This window comes from Strongyloides ratti (genome assembly GCF_001040885.1).
Source record: "Strongyloides ratti genome assembly S_ratti_ED321, chromosome : 2".
Taxonomy (NCBI): Eukaryota; Metazoa; Nematoda; class Chromadorea; order Rhabditida; family Strongyloididae; genus Strongyloides; species Strongyloides ratti.
The window spans coordinates 16,076,520-16,093,481 of record NC_037308.1 but is presented as its reverse complement, the minus strand read 5'-3'; the positions used below and the strand labels follow the sequence as shown (position 1 = coordinate 16,093,481).

The 16,962-nt window shown below is 16.6% G+C and overlaps 5 protein-coding genes across 5 annotated transcripts; 4 read left to right on the top strand and 1 right to left on the bottom strand.

Moving 5' to 3' along the window:
- Positions 1-76: 76 nt before the first annotated feature.
- On the top strand, positions 77-561 carry SRAE_2000507900 (Protein lethal(2)essential for life; the record flags this gene model as incomplete). The annotated part of the gene is made up of 2 exons (XM_024644046.1): positions 77-355; positions 406-561. The coding sequence occupies 2 exons, from the start codon at positions 77-79 to the stop codon at positions 559-561; spliced, it is 435 nt and encodes a 144-aa protein (XP_024509645.1).
- Positions 562-1,923: 1,362 nt separating this feature from the next.
- On the top strand, positions 1,924-2,419 carry SRAE_2000507800 (Protein lethal(2)essential for life; the record flags this gene model as incomplete). Its single annotated transcript, XM_024644045.1, has 2 exons — positions 1,924-2,211; positions 2,264-2,419. 2 exons carry the CDS (start codon positions 1,924-1,926, stop codon positions 2,417-2,419), a joined length of 444 nt encoding a protein of 147 aa, XP_024509644.1.
- Positions 2,420-3,696: 1,277 nt separating this feature from the next.
- SRAE_2000507700 (Calmodulin-binding domain and Two pore domain potassium channel domain and Potassium channel, calcium-activated, SK family-containing protein) lies at positions 3,697-6,098 on the top strand (the record flags this gene model as incomplete). Its single annotated transcript, XM_024644044.1, has 4 exons — positions 3,697-3,778; positions 4,549-4,886; positions 4,950-5,438; positions 5,544-6,098. 4 exons carry the CDS (start codon positions 3,697-3,699, stop codon positions 6,096-6,098), a joined length of 1,464 nt encoding a protein of 487 aa, XP_024509643.1.
- Positions 6,099-9,782: 3,684 nt separating this feature from the next.
- SRAE_2000507650 (7TM GPCR, serpentine receptor class r (Str) family-containing protein) lies at positions 9,783-10,838 on the bottom strand (the record flags this gene model as incomplete). Its single annotated transcript, XM_024644043.1, has 2 exons — positions 9,783-10,574; positions 10,629-10,838. 2 exons carry the CDS (start codon positions 10,836-10,838, stop codon positions 9,783-9,785), a joined length of 1,002 nt encoding a protein of 333 aa, XP_024509642.1.
- Positions 10,839-12,543: 1,705 nt separating this feature from the next.
- On the top strand, positions 12,544-16,844 carry SRAE_2000507600 (FI18412p1; the record flags this gene model as incomplete). The annotated part of the gene is made up of 3 exons (XM_024644042.1): positions 12,544-12,549; positions 14,858-16,189; positions 16,233-16,844. The coding sequence occupies 3 exons, from the start codon at positions 12,544-12,546 to the stop codon at positions 16,842-16,844; spliced, it is 1,950 nt and encodes a 649-aa protein (XP_024509641.1).
- Positions 16,845-16,962: the final 118 nt, after the last annotated feature.

Sequence of the window (16,962 nt, the reverse complement as noted above, 5' to 3'; positions counted from 1 at the left end):
TAAATATTTTATATTACAATTTATAAGAATAATAGTTGATCATTTAATAATATTATTTTATAAAAATTTTTTTAATATGTATCCATTTTTTAATGTTAATGGATATTCTAATGATTCAAGTTATCGAAATTATTTAATAGAAAAAGAAACAGTTCATTTTACTTTTTCTAATATTCAACCTTATGAGATACCAAAACTTATAGAAACATGTCCAGAGATTATTAATAATGATAAAGAATTTAAAATTGAAATGGATGTTTCTCTTTTTTCTTCAGATGATTTAAAAGTTACTATTAAAGATAAATTTCTTCAAGTTGATGGAAATCATAAAGAGAAAAATGATAATTATGGAACTGTAATTTTTATTATCTATTTTAATCATTGTATATCATTTTTTTTTTATAGATTCAAAGATCATTTACTCGAAAATACCTTCTTCCATCAGATGTTGATACAGAGAATATTGTTAGTAAACTTACAAATGATGGTGTACTTACTATTGAAGGTACTAAAATTTTTTCTAATGGAAATAAAACTATTTCCATTGAATGTAACAAATAAATATAATTTTTTATATTTAACAAAATAATTTTTTTTATAATTTTTTTGCAGTTAAAGTAATTTTTATTAGAATAAAATAAATGATTATTAAAAAAAAATAAATTTAGTTATAAAATTAAGTATTAATCATTAAAATAAATTTCACTAGAAGATATTTGGTTTAAATAGAAAAATAAGTTTTTTTTTTAAACAATAAAAAATTCTAAGTAATAACTTATAAGATTTATTATCCTTTTTACATTATTAAAACATTTAAAAAAAAAAAGAATTTTTAAAAAAAATTAATATAATATACGTACTAATGATATTAATCATAAATTGAATAAACGTTTACTTTAAAAAGTTTATGTTTTATGTTATTAGTATATTTTTATACATTTTAAAACATGCTACAATATTTTAATATTGAATAAAATTCTGTACTTTTTAAAATCATTTGATTAAAATAAATTTTTTTTATTTTTCGGTACTCTAATCAAAAATATATAATATATAGTACTTTGATATTTATTTTAATCTAATTATTTAATAAAAATTATAATAATTATTATTTTGAAATTTTTTGATTGCAAATGAAAAGCAACTTGTTTACACATTTCTTAAATAATTCGTTTTACTTATTATTAAAAGATTTAAGTCATTTTTAGCATAATTAGTTTAAAATATAATTTTATATGAGTAAAAAAAATAATTTTTATAAATATTTTAAATTTAATTTTATAATATCATTATATTATTTCATGCTGGAAATTTCAAATTTTTTTAATTATTTTTTGAATGATAAGTATATGAATATTTTTAAAAACAACTATTAAAATTAATAGATTTAAATTATCACTTTTTTTTATTTTTAAACTTTAAAAAGTTACATATATTGATCTATTAATATTACTTAAAATAAATATAAACACTTTAATACATTATATCAATAAAAACAATGTTAAAATTTATAAAAATAATATAAATCAATTAGTAGTGTTAAAAAGTATATTTTTTTTCTAAACATTTGTATTATGATTTTATAACACAGAAAATAACATAGAATTAACAATTTATTTTTAAATTTTATATCTATTCATTTCTTTTTATTTTTTTCTATCTATCATATCTCCCAATTTGTTTCCTCAAAAATCTTCAATTCCTTATTCTATAATAAAAATAAACATTTTAAATGTTATATTAAACTACTACAATTCTCCATTGAGTATAATTTTCTTTTTTCTGGTGATATGTTTTTATCATTTAAATAGTTTTAAAGATATATCTGTTTTTGTCAAAACAAATTTAATATTTATAAACATTTCAAGTTACATTTTTTTATTGTTTTAAAAATATATTTTTTTTATTTTATCATTTTTCTGTATGGAGGAGGTTAATGATAAAACTAAATCATCTACATTTATTGAAGCTAAAAGATTCTTTAAAAATGCTGAAAAACTAATGGAAACACCATTATACTGGACACATTCAAAATTTAATGATAAACATGAAATTGATGATAGAAATGTTCAAATAAAAGACACATCTTCAGAATTTTCTATTAAAATGGATGTTTCAAAATTTTCACCAAATAAATTAAATGTTGACATTCGGGGTAGATGTCTTATTGTAAAAGGAAAATGTCAAGAAAAGGATAAAAATTCAATAACAGTAAGTTTTTAAAAAAAAAAAAACGAAAAATATTATAAATTATTTTTTTAAGGTAAAAAAAACTTTTATTCGTAGTTATTCGCTACCTCATAATGTGAAAGTAGAAGAAATTTCAAGTGAACTTTCTGATGAAGGTGTCTTAACAATACATCAAAAAAAAAATTGTGTTGATAATGATAATATAAAAATAATTCCAATAACATTTTAAATAAAATTATAAACATTATTTTTTTTTATTAATTTCTTTTCTATGCTAAATACTATAATTTTTTTCCTGCCATTAATATCATTAAGAAGATATAAAATCTCATTAAATGTTGGGTACATGATGTTTTATAAATGAAATTAAAAACAGCTTTTCAATCAACTATCCTATTACCGGAAATAAGAAAATATATCTTTGTCCTTATAATATACCATCCTTTTATAGAAATATTTTCTATTTAAAATATATCAAAAGATTTATATTATTTGTTTTATTAATTAAATTAAATAATTAAAAACATTCATTTTTTTTTTTAAATTTATTTAAATCTCAATGGAAAACTTTTTATACATTTTTATGATAGTTTATCAGGTTGTAATGAAAAAAAAAACTATATGTTAAAAACGAAGGCGTATTGATAAATTTTGGTTGTGAAAGTAAGAATTTAAAAGAAAAATATATTATAGTATAAAAATATTTTATGTGAAATATGACTTTAGCATCATTCATCTGTAAAAATAAATTATTTTATGAAACTTTTTTATTTATATGATCAATTTTATTTGCCACCAATACAATTGTTTTAATAATTTTTTTTTTTATTAAAAATTGTTATTATCTTATTTTTTATTATTCTCTTGTTACAATTATTTCAATTTTTTTTACTAACATCATGAATTTAAATATAACATTAATTTTAAAAACCAATATTATATTAAAATTCTTTTAGCTTTATATATATATATATATTTTTTGAAGCGTAATGAGGTTAAAAATTTATTAAAAACTAAATAAAAACTTTTAAAAATTTATGCTATTTTTATCATTTTTTTATATATTATGATATTACAGAATTATTTACACATTAAAAACAGTATGATATATAAATGGATTATTAATTACTTATGCTAAAAATATTTTAATATTTTAAAATAATACAATTGATGTCATTATGTTTTAGTTACAATATAAAGAATATAAATTTTTAAATGAATATATTTAGTTAAATATTTATGATAATAAATTAAGAATAGATTAAATTATTTTAAGATTATTTTTAATAATAAAAAAAATTTTTTTATTACTTAAAGTGTAAATGTATTTTAGTGTTCATTTTATATTTTAAAATATAAGCTTTAGAATATAACAAGAAGAGTATGATAATATCATATTTCGTTTAATTTATCACATATTTTTTTCTTTTTCTTATGAAATTTTTAGTTTTTAGAAATATTTATATTAAAAAAAAATTTTGGTTTTAGAAGACATTTTTTTTAATAATGGCAACTGCAGCATTAAGATCTGGTATACTTTCTGATTTTACTGGAAAGTCATCAAGAATAACTTTATATGTTTCTAAACGTAAGTTTAATATTATATATTTATGTCATAGATTTATTAAAAATTAATAGTTTATTTTATCAATATCTTTTTAATATTTTTTTCTATAAATAATTTATTATTTTTATTCATATAAATTATTACAAATAATTTTATTTAAAGAAATTTTAATTTACTTATTCTTTATAATTTAATAATATTTATTACACTTTAAAATATTATAATTCTATATTTTGTTTTTATTCTAAATTTAATTTAAAATTTAATTTTTTTTTATAAAGTTTTAAAAGAATCCTAATAAAAAAAATCTTCTTATACTAAGATAAATATATAATATATATTTCATATCAAAGAAGGTTGGACAAAAATCAGAAAAGTGTATTTTGTTAACTTTTTTTTTTTTTTTTTTTATTATTTTATAAAATATATATATTCTACTTAGATGAAAAAATTATACATTATTCATTACATTTTCTATCATATTATATATATATAAATATCTTATATAAAAAATAGATATTAAAAAGATTCAAAGTTTGTATTACATATATTTTATATACATATAAAATATATATATAAATTTGGCTTATAAATAGTACCTAATATGTACTATTTTGTTATGAATCTATACTACTAAATTATTACTTTACATCAAAAAAAAAAAAACTTAAATAACAAATTTATTAAAAAATTAACATAATTTACTATATGTATTTATACATATATATATTAAATTTTTTGTTTATTCATATTTTTTCATTCAACTATATATATTATGAATTTTAATTTAGCATTAAAATCACATCAAACATTAGAAGAAATTAATAAATATCAAAAAAAAAGAAATACACTTGTTTATGGAAGAGGATATGCTAGAAAAATTTCAATTGCTTTAGATGCTAAAAAAAAATTTCTCCTTCGTCAATATTATAGAAGAAAAAAACTTTTATTATGTTGGTTAGGACTTATAACAGGAATTTTAGGATTATTTTTAACTATTGTAGATGTTGAAATTTCTGCATATCAAGGATATCTTAAAGATGTCTCATGGTGGTTACGTGTTATTATTATTATTTCAACAATACTTTTAGACTCACTTATTTTATTTTATCATTATTATGAAGCTAAGGTAATAATTATAATAAAAAAAAAAATAATTATTTTCATATATTAATATATATAAATAATTTAGTTAATTGCATTAGAAGCTATGAATGATAGTTGGCATGTTGGATGTACAAAAGAACATGTAATTAAAATTATTCTTGAATTATTAGTTTGTTCTATATGCCCACCAACCTATGATTATTTATTTAGATGGCCAAATTTAAATCCTGAAACTAATGTTATTATACCATCATTTGATATTCCACTTAATGTTTTAATATCATTTCCAATGTTTTTTCGTCTATATCTTTTGGCAAGGTATCTTGTTTATAAGGCAAAAATATATACTAAATCATCAACGAGAACAGTAGCAGTTCTTGGACAAGTTTCTGTTAATTTTTCTTTTGTTGTCAAAAGTGCTCTTTTTACAGAACCTTTAAAAGTTATCTCATTTAGTATTTTATTATTTTGGATTTCTGCTGCATGGATGTTAACACAATGTGAAAGATATGCAGGTGAAAATAATATTAAAGCTATTTTTACATATTGTAATTTTATTTGGTTTGAAATTGTGGTAAGTCTATATTATTATTTTTTTTTTATTTAGAAAAATTTACTATTTTTTTTTTTTAATAAATATTTATATATATTTCTATTTTAATAAATTTATTTATTCTAGACATTTTTTTCTATTGGATATGGTGATATACAAGTGAAGACATATTGTGGAAGAGCTATAGCTATATCTACAGGAATTGTTGGAGCTGTTATGTCTTCTTTAATGACAGTTGTTATGGGAAGGTGCTTATTATTAACATTAGCAGAAAAAAGAGTTAATCAGGTTGTCTCTGAATCACAACTTCAAATACAATATAAAAATACTGCTGCAAAGGTACTTCAAAGTATTTGGAGAATTACAAGATGTAGAATAAGATTAAGAAAATATTATGAAGAAAATGTAACATGTTCTGGATATGAAAAAAAAATAACATTTCTTTTAAGAATGGAACAAAGAAAATTACTAGCTGCTATCATTGAATTTAGAAAATTAAGATGGAGAATAAGAAAAAAAGTTGAGAATATTGATGAATTAATTGTTTATAATAAATCATTTAATGAAACAAGAGAAAAAGTGCAAACATTTAGGAATCGTCAAAATGAATTAAATAGAAATTTATTGCAACTTTTTGCTAAAGTTGAAGATTTATCTAATCTGTTATTAAATAACTATTAGAATTATTTTTTACGTGTAAATAAATTTATCTAAAAATATTTTTAAAATTTATTTATTATTAATAATAATTTATTGTTGTTATGACTTTTTTTAAAAATACTTTTGCAAAAAGATTTTTTTTTTATAAAAAAAAATAAATTGATATCTTTATTTAGTACTTATCAATATTATCTTCTATTTAAAATATAAGTAATACTTTTTTTTAACAAAATAACAAATATAAACATTGAAAATTACAACAATTAATGATTCACCTGATACTTTTTAATAATTAAATTTTTTTATATAATACTTTATATAGTATTGACGACATAATAATAATTTATTATTTTTTTTAATATAATCAATTGTCTCATATAAAATACAATTTTTTTAATACCAAAGCTGTCAGCTAACTTTTTAGATTGTTTATTAACATTTTTAAAAAAATTAAGCACTTTGTTTGATTTTTCAGAATCTGTTCCAAGAAATGACATATAAAAAAGCAATAAAAATGACAAAAAAATAATTCTTTCACAGCAATTTTTTAAATGCTTTTCAAAAATGATAGTTGCATTATTTTTCTATTTGAGTTCAAAATAGGGACAAATGCAATAAAAAAGATCTGAAATATTAATAAAGTTTTTGAGAAAAATTTAATAAATCTGACGACTGTACTGTAATGGTACAAAAAATTCTGAAAAAAAGATTAGAATCTTAATAATAAAGATTATAGATGACTAATTTTAACAGTTGAAAATAAACAAGCTGAAGAACGTTATTGAAACTAATTTTTATTAAACAGTTATAATAGTATATAATTCTAGACTTTAATACATTTAAGAAGTTAAATTTTTATTTTAATAGATTAAACAAGATTTTATCTCATTAGAAACAGCCTGTTCTATATAACTGTTTTTTTTTATTTTAAATAAAATTATTTTTTTTATTAATATGTTATAAATGTTTTAAATTTTTGAAAAATAAAAATTGAATTTTATGCGGAACCATCAAATATTTTAAGAATTCTATTAAATAAAAAAATTATTTAAAATATTTATGTATATACATTATATTAATAGATAACATTATATAAATCACCATAAAGTTTGAATATTTATTTAATATACTTAATATATCTTCTTTTTATTATAATACTCAAATTTTAATGTATTTCATAAAAACTTTAATAATTTTTATTTTTATTCTTTAATGTTTTTCTCATTATTTTTTTTTTCTTTATAATGATATTTTATGTATATATGTTTGTAAATTTTAATCATAAATCAGTAATAAAAATTATATAAAATCATTCTAAAAATAAAATAATAAATTTAAAATCATTTAATTTATAGTTTATTCAAAAAGAAAGTTTGTTAGAAAATTTTTTTTAGTAAAATAAAACGTATTGCAAATATTTATATACAATAAATAACTATAAAAAAAAATATGTTAAATAACAATAAAATAGCATTTAAATTAAAAATAAATAATTTCATTTATTTAAATTCTTTTTTTCTAATTTTATCAAAGATCTTATGTTAAAAAATGTTTCTAATTTTAAATAACTATTAAAACATAGTAAGAAATGTTAAAAGCAATAAAATATTTAAAATAGCAAAGCAAATAATAGTTTGAGAACTTGAGAAAACTTACATAATATAATATATTATAAAAAATGAAAAAAATTGAGAACATAAAATATTATTTCTTTATAAATTTCTTACATAAAACTATGTTACGTTCTTAGAAATTTTCTGGGATCTAAAATTACAAGATTAAGTTTAATTAATTCTTTATAAATAAATATACTAGAATCATTATATTAATTTTAAAAAATTTAAAAAGTCTGTCATAGTTAATGGTTTTTAATTTAAATTATTAATACTCTGTAACTATCAATTAATTTTTAATACTTTATTAATAAATATTTTTTTGTATATTTTTTTAAAAGTTCTCAATAATTTTAAACATTATATGTATATATAAAAATAATTAAAATGAATAAAATTTACATTAATATTTTTTACAATATTTGAAGCTTAAAAATTTACAAATATATTTTATAAGTCACTTTTTAGTACTTCCTGCATTAATAAACTTTTTAAATTTTTAATACAGCACTTTCAGTATTTAAAATTAAAATAAGCAAAATTTCTTTTCATTTTTTATAATTTATTTTTATCTAAAAAAATTTCTTTAATTTAATTATTAAAAAAATTAATTTTTAAAATATTTTTTCTTTTATATATTTCCAAAAAAAAACAATAATTTTGTAAGTTAAGAATATTTTTTTTAAAAAAATAAATTTTTTAACTTCTATAAATGATGATAAAAATAAAATCAAATGTAATCATAAAATTTTATTAATTTAATTTTTTTAGTGATTATATTTAAATACAAAAAAGTTGTTAAACTTATCTTATTGAATATATTTTTAAATCAAAACAATTATTCATAATTAAATTACATTTTTTAATTATTTTATTAAATTAAATTAAAAAACAAAAATTTTTTAAAAGCTTTTAATTATAAATTGTTTAATAAGTATAAAATTTGGTTTACAAAATACTCAAATTTTATAATTCTGTAAGTAATGTCATTTGAAAAAAATGTAATATTTATTTTATTAATTTACTTTTTATAACCTTTCTATGATCAAATAATTATTTTTTTAAAAAAATTTGTTAACAATATGTTTTATGTGATGTAAAAGTTTTCAAAAGAAATATTTTTAATTTAGAATTAAAAATTAATTAAATTTATAATACTTGGAAAAAAAGAGGAATGTTTGATTGAAATAATGCAAGTGTAAAATAAATACACAAATATTTCTAAAGTTTAAATTAAGATTTATTTTAAATAATATTTCTGTAAAATATTTATTATTTTAAATAAATTTTTTTAAAAATAAATCACAAATAAATATTCACACTATATAATAAGTATAGGCAAGATATTATAATTGTATAAAAGAATCAACATCTTGGAAAAATTTTGAATTTTTTTTTTCACAGATTTAAATAAAAGCAATCGTAGGTTATTTTTTTATAACTAACTTATTATTAATTTTTATTGAATGGTTTATTTTCAAAATGTTTTTTAATCTATAGTTATTTTTGTTATATCACTATTCATAATAAAATAGTGTGCTTAAAAAGTATAAAGTTATATATCTTTATAAACAATTAAAAGATAAAAAGATATTTCTAATAGATATTGAATTTAAAAATTAAAAATAAATATAATACGTAAATTTTATACTTTTAAAAGTTATTTAAATCAATCTATTGATAAACACATAAAAAAAGCCATACTTTGAATTTTTGAAAATGTTTTTATGAGTCAAACTGTTATGAGAGGTGTTAAGAGTTTTATTCAAAGAATTATACAATTTTTATTTTGTATTTTTTTGTGTTTATTTTTTTTTTAAATAAAATTACATTAATTTTTTATTATTGTAACTATTTCTTTGATTAACAATAAAACTATATTTACAATATTCTTATAAAACAATGATTTATAATCTTTAATTTGCTCTAGAATTTTTCATTGTTTTTTGAAATTTAAAATTTAAAAAAAAATTAACCTTGAATTATAACATTAAAATATTTAACATGTACTATTATTTTAAAAATTAGTTCAATATATTGTAAAAAAATATGTAATTTATTTATTTAATTTATGAAATATATAAATGAATTATTATTTAAAAAAAAATGATATTGTGTTTGGTCTTATTTTTTTTTTATTAATCCATAAAACTTGAAAAATTTTTGTTCTATATTGTGAAGTCATTAATAATATAATACATGGATTTACTAATGGTACATATGTAATAGAGATAGTTATAAATATTGTATAATATTGAAAAGGAATATGAAAAATAATCATAAATGTCAATAAGATATTTGGTATATAGAATAATATTATAGGTAATAATGCTTGAACTATTAATGTTCTTTGTATTTGTTTTTCTTTTTTTAATGTTGATATTGACATACTATTTTTCTTATTTTTTAAGTATTTAGATATTAATATTTTGAATAGTATCACAATGATAGCTGCTATAAAATAACAAGAAATTTCTAAAAGTTTAAAAAGTGCTGTTATTTCTTTAAAAGAAGGAATTATTAATGTTATAAAATTATCATCATATATTTTACCACTACTCCAATAATTGACATCTAATAAATTTTTATAAATATAATATTCTTTAGTATTAGGAGAACAAAAAGTAATAATATACTGTATTGATATTATACCAGAAAGTAATAACATAGGAATAAACATTTTAATAATATCTGTTGTTTTAATAATTTTACTTTTAACAACAATTAAATATCTATAAATTATTGTAATACATCCACAAAATACACTAGAACAAGAAAAAAATGTTGTAATAACAAAAGATAAAACATGTACAATAAATATATTGATATATTGTAATGGTCCATCAACTGTTATAAATACTACTGTTCCAATAATTTCAATTTGCTAAAAAAAAAAATTAGTTTTTTACTTATAAAATAAAATAATATTTTAACTTACATATATTCCTAATATATGAAAAATTCCTAAACAAATATCCATAAAACAATGAATAAGAAGAATTGTTTTATAAGATTTTTTTGTACGTTTATTATCATTTTTTAAAAAATAAATAGCAATAAAATTAAAAAATATTCCACAAAATTGAATGATAAAAATTAAATATTTATAAATATATAAAAATAAACTTCTTTCTTGACCACTATTCATTTTTATTTTATTAGAAATGAAAAAAAATTCATTTTTTTCTTAAATTTATTTAAAAAATAAATTATATTACTTAAAGTTTTTTTTTTAAAAATTTAATAAAAATTATATAGTTATTAAACAAATTTTTAAGTAATATATTTCAATTTTTTAATAACAAAATGAAATTATATTTTCTATAATAACAATAATAATTTAAAATAATTTATTTTAGATTTAAAATATGCACTTTTTAAGATTATTTTTGAATTCACATTTTTACATGATATTACAGTATATTAATAATGTATTTAATTACCAATAAATGTTTTATTTAAAATGACTTTTAATAAAAAATGAAAGAACAATAAATTATATACTATAAAATAACAATAAAATATTTAGAATTTAATAAACATTTTTGTATAAATATTTTTAAATGAAATATAAAAAATTTTTCTATATATATAAAAAACTATCAATTATTAATAAATAAAGAGTTTATTAAAACTACTAATAAATTTATGAAATTTCAAATATATTAATTTTTTTTATATAAATGCTTAATTAAGCTAATTAAAATTATAAGACTTATGATTTGTACAAAAAATAAATTTTAATTAATAAAGATAACAATATTATATTTATTTTTGAAAAGATAATAAATATTTTATTGTTTTTTAACAGAAATTTTTTTTTTTAATTTTTATATTATCGAATAAGTGTAATTACAAAAAAAAACATTCTGATAATTATTTATATAAATAAAATTAAAGTAATAATTTATGTAATTTTTACAAAAGAAGTATTATTAATAAGTATATTTTGGTATTAAATGTATTTAAGATATTTAACTTTCAAATTAAAAAAAAAGTTTCATTTATTTTTTATATTGTAATGTTTATAATAATAATTTATTTTTATCACATTGTTAATTATAATTGTGCTTTTAATAATTAAAATTATTCTTTAAAGTATTGTTATAACATTTAATAATAAATTTTTTTATTAATAGTATGATATATTGATATAATTAATAAATATAAAAATATTTTATTACATATATTTATAGTAACTACTAATAAATAAAAAAAAGTTTTATAAAAAAAACTTAAAAATGAAATATTAATTTTAAAAAAAATATGACAACCATTAATCAAAATAATACAGACAAGGTAAAACTTTTATGATAAGAAAAATTATTTCTTGTATAGTAGCAATTTTTTTTTACCAGATAAAAAAAGAACAATTAAGTTCATACCTTAATGATTAGTAATTTCAATTAGTAAGTTTGAATTTTATGCAAATTTATGTTATACACAATATTATTGTTACAACATAACTATTTTTATCATCTTTAATATATATGTACTTTTTTGTTGAAAAAAATTATTTATGTTGATTAATAACATTTTAATTTAAAGAAACATGTCTTATTTTAGAAGATCAAAAATATGATGTATGTAATATATTATGACGTTTATAAAATGTAATTTTACAAGAACTTTTAAATAAAATTATCATTGAAGTTTATAAATAAATTTCTTACAAATGTTGTTTTATTTAGTATTTATTATAACCTCTAGAAATAACATTTTACTTCTGTTTATGTTTTATACAAATTTTTTAAAATAATTATAAAATATTTTTTTCTTTAAGAGATTAAAAGTAACTTTAAATAAGGACTATTACTATTTTTGTAATCATATAAAAAAATTTTAAAAAAATTATGACAGTAAGTTATTATTATTTATTTATATTCTTAATTTAATTCAAGTTAATAAATTATTTTTAAACTTTAATTTATCAATTAACTAATAATTTAACATAGTATTTTTACAAATCAACAATAATCAAATAAATTAAAGATAATTTTTTGATCTACTATAAATTTATCATTAAAATGATAAAAAAAGAACAGCAACTTCCTGTTATAAAATACACGTAATTTAATTATTTCATAAAAGTTTTCTTGAAAACAAATGAAAATTCTTAAGTTAGAAATACCTATAAAATTAATTTTAAACTATTAATTTTGGTATTTTATAAAATTATACAAATAAATAGGTATTTTAAAAACAGGTTTTAAAAGTTTTTAACTTTTTATTTGATTTGGTAAATTGTTTTGATTTAAATAAACAAAAAGGATGAGTTTTAAAGATTAGCAAACTGATATTCAATGAATATTTATTTATTCATTATTATTATAATAGTTTATACTTTTTACTTATACCAAATGTTTTTAAAAATTTATATAAAATTTATAAAATTAAATTACTACCATTATTTATTATTATACTAATTATTTTAACTTTTTGATACATAATGTTATTCTTATTTTAATTATACATGATTTATTTTTTTTAAAAAAAAAATGTTAAATTTTAAATGACATAAAAAAATAATATAATAATTTTATATTTCTACTATTTGTCTTATAAAATTTATTTTTGGAATAAAATTTTTTAAAATTGATATATACCAAACTTTCTTTTAATTATCAAACCCAGTATCAAATAGTCATGAGACTCATTTATCCTTATCGGTCATTTAATAGTTTCTATATTAAAGGGTTAAAGATAAGAAATAAATGAAAGAGTAACAAAAATAAATTAGATGCTAAAATTATAAAAAAATATAAATTTATTTTTTCAATTGTTTTCTATAAAAATATTACTTAAATCGTAAAAAGAGTAAAAAAACATTTTTATTTATGGAAAGATATATTATAATGTCAAGTTAAATTTTCATCTATAGTATAGTAAAATTTTTATTTGAAAAAAGATTTTTATACAATTGTGTCATTTTTAAAAAATAAAGAACATTTATAAACTATGATAACTAAAATATCTTAATACAATGAAAATGTTTAATTACTTTTTTTTATGTATTATTTTTAATTTAAATATTTAAAATAAGCAATGAGGGATACATTAGAGATAACTTGTCAAAAAAAAAGAGAAGAAAAGAGGACAAAATTTATATATTGAGTTAAAATTTTAAATATGATATGACAAAATATGTACATTCCTGATATTGTATTATATTTTTATGAAAATATTCCATAGATATAGAAATATATATATATATAAATTTAAAGTTTTTTTTCTCTTAATTTTTTTTTCAACTATTTTTATTTAAATATTTTAAAAATTTGGATATATATAATTATTTTTATAATATTTTTAAAAACATTATTCTTATTACAATAAATTATTTATTTGAACATTCCAAAATGGTTAAATATATTTAGTCAAAATAATTATATTTTTTTTATATTATATAAGTATTAAAACATTAACCTATTCGTTAAATAAATTTGTTTTTCAATAAATAATTTTTTTCTATTTAAAGAAGTAATATTACAATAAAATTAGAATAATCTAAAAGTCAGAATTCTTGAAAAAAAATTATGATGCAATCTTAAATGTATGTCATTTTTAATTACTTCATAATAATTATTTTAAATATATTTATATATGAATCACCAAAATAGTTTAAATACAAAACTGTTCCAATATTAAACTTTTATTTTTCTTACTAAAACTTTTACTATTCCTTTAATGACTTATTAATAGGTTACATATTTCTGCTTTTTTTAATTTAATTAAACATAAAATTAATTATCTACTCTTCAATTTTTACTTTTTTTTATATTTAAAAAAAAGCTATAAATATAATAATCCAGGTACACATTATTATTAATTTTTCATAGTTATTTAATTTTAATCAAACATAAAACTTTCAAAATAATTGTTCAAATTATTATTTGTATTAAATATATATTTATATTTTTGTAAATAAATACATAATTACTGATTGGAAAGTTTTATTAATCATAAAAAACAACATTTACTTTTTTTTTAATTGCGTAACTAATATTTGAGAGTAAAAGAATTACTATAAATAATATTTGTGTAAAAACAACCACAACATTTAATTTATTTTTATTATAAAAACTTTAAAATTTTTTTTTCAAATTTTAATATTTTTTTTTATCATTAAAATATTATATATAATTATCAAACTTTATTTTTTTTTAGAGTAAAAGTAAAATGAATCAGGATGAATTTAATGGTAAATTTGGAAAAATTAATACAGAAAATGATTTGATTAAAAAAATTTCTAAACAAAAAATTTTTGAAAAGTTAAAAATTTTTATAAAAAATACACCAGATCGAATGTTATCATTTTTACCAATTATTTCATGGTTACCTAAGTATAAATTTAATGAATATTTTCATGGTGATATGATTGCTGGTTTGACAAGTGGAATAATGGCTGTACCACAAAGTATGGCATATAGTTCATTAGCTGGTGTCTCACCTATTTATGGATTATATTCAACATTTTTTGCTGCAATTATTTATATGTTTTTTGGAACCTCAAAACATATTGCTATTGGTGTTTTTGCTGTTGTATCTATGATGACTGGTGCTGTTACGGCAAAATATTCATCCAATAATGGTGATGAAGAAAATATTGATATTATAGAACTTATTAGTACAATAGCTTTTACTGTTGGAAGTATACAACTTATAATGGGAATATTAAGGCTAAATTTTATTGCAACATACATGTCCGATGCATTAATTTCAGGTTTTACAACAGGATCAGCATGCCATGTTTTTATGTCACAATTGAGTAAAGTTTTTGGCTATAAAATACCAAAATATTCAGATATTGGAATGTTAGTATTTATGTTACGTGATATAATCAAAAATATATATAAAACAAATTTAATAAACTTAGGATTAACAATAATTGCTATAATATTTTTGGTTATTGGTAAAGAAATAATATCACCTCGTATTAAAAAATACACCTCAATACCAATACCATTTGAATTAATTTTAGTTATCATAACAACAATATTATCAAGTATATTTAATTTTAAAGAAAATTATAATATAAATATAGTTGATAATATTCCTCAATCATTTCCAATGCCAAAATTACCAAATTTTAAATTAATTCCACTGGTGTTTACTGATTGTATTTCAATTGCAATTGTCTGCTACATTCTTGTTATTTCAATGGCAAAATTATTTGCTAGAAAACATAAATATCATGTTGATACAAGACAAGAAATGTATGCATGTAGTTTTATGTGTCTTTTAAGTTGTTTCTTTCCTGTATATCCAACTGGTGCTTCACTCTCAAGATCTTCAGTTCTTGAAGCAACAGGTGTCAAATCACAATTAAATGTTTTATTTTCAACATCACTACTTTTTGTTGTTATTATTTGGATTGGAAAATATTTAGAACCTCTTCCTTTATGTATTTTAGCTTCAATTGTTATGGTTGGTTTAAAAACTTTATTTTTACAATTTAAAGATCTTAAACATTTATGGAATATTAATAAATTTGATTTTGTAAGTTATTAAAAAAAAAGTTAAAATTTTATATCATTTTTAGATTATATGGATTGTTTCATTTATAACAACAGTTTTTGGTACAGTAACCTTAGGCCTAATTATATCATTAGGATTTGTAATTTTAACAGTTGTTATAAGAGAACAAATAGTTCAATTAACAGAATTAGGTTCAGATAAAGATAATGTTTATTTTAAATCACTAGATAGTTATAAAAATATTCAAGCACAAAAAGGAAATATTAATATTTATAAATTTGATAAACCTCTCCATTTTGCAAATGCACCTTCTTTTACAGAAAAAATTATTGAAAAATTTGATGAAATAAATTTGAGAAGGAATGCTGATTCACTTGTTGAAATAAAAGTTGATGAAAAAGAAATAATATTTAATAAATTAAATGAGAAAAAAAAAATTCCTTATTATTTTATTTTAGATTGTTCTTCAATCAATTATATAGATTCAATGGGACTTGATTCATTAAAGAAAATTAAGGATGAATCAATAAATTATAAAATAACATTATTATTTTGTAATTTTTCAGAAGAAATTTTAACATTATTAGGTAAATTAAAAGATGAAATAATATTAAGCGATGATATTTTTCCTTCTATTAATGATTCATTAATGTATATAGAAAAAATGATGTTTTAATAATACCTAATATTCTATTTGTATTGATATATTTATTAAAATAAATCTTTTTTTTAATTATGTGACAATATCTATGATTATGATAAAGTTTATTTTTTGTTATGAAATCATATTTATA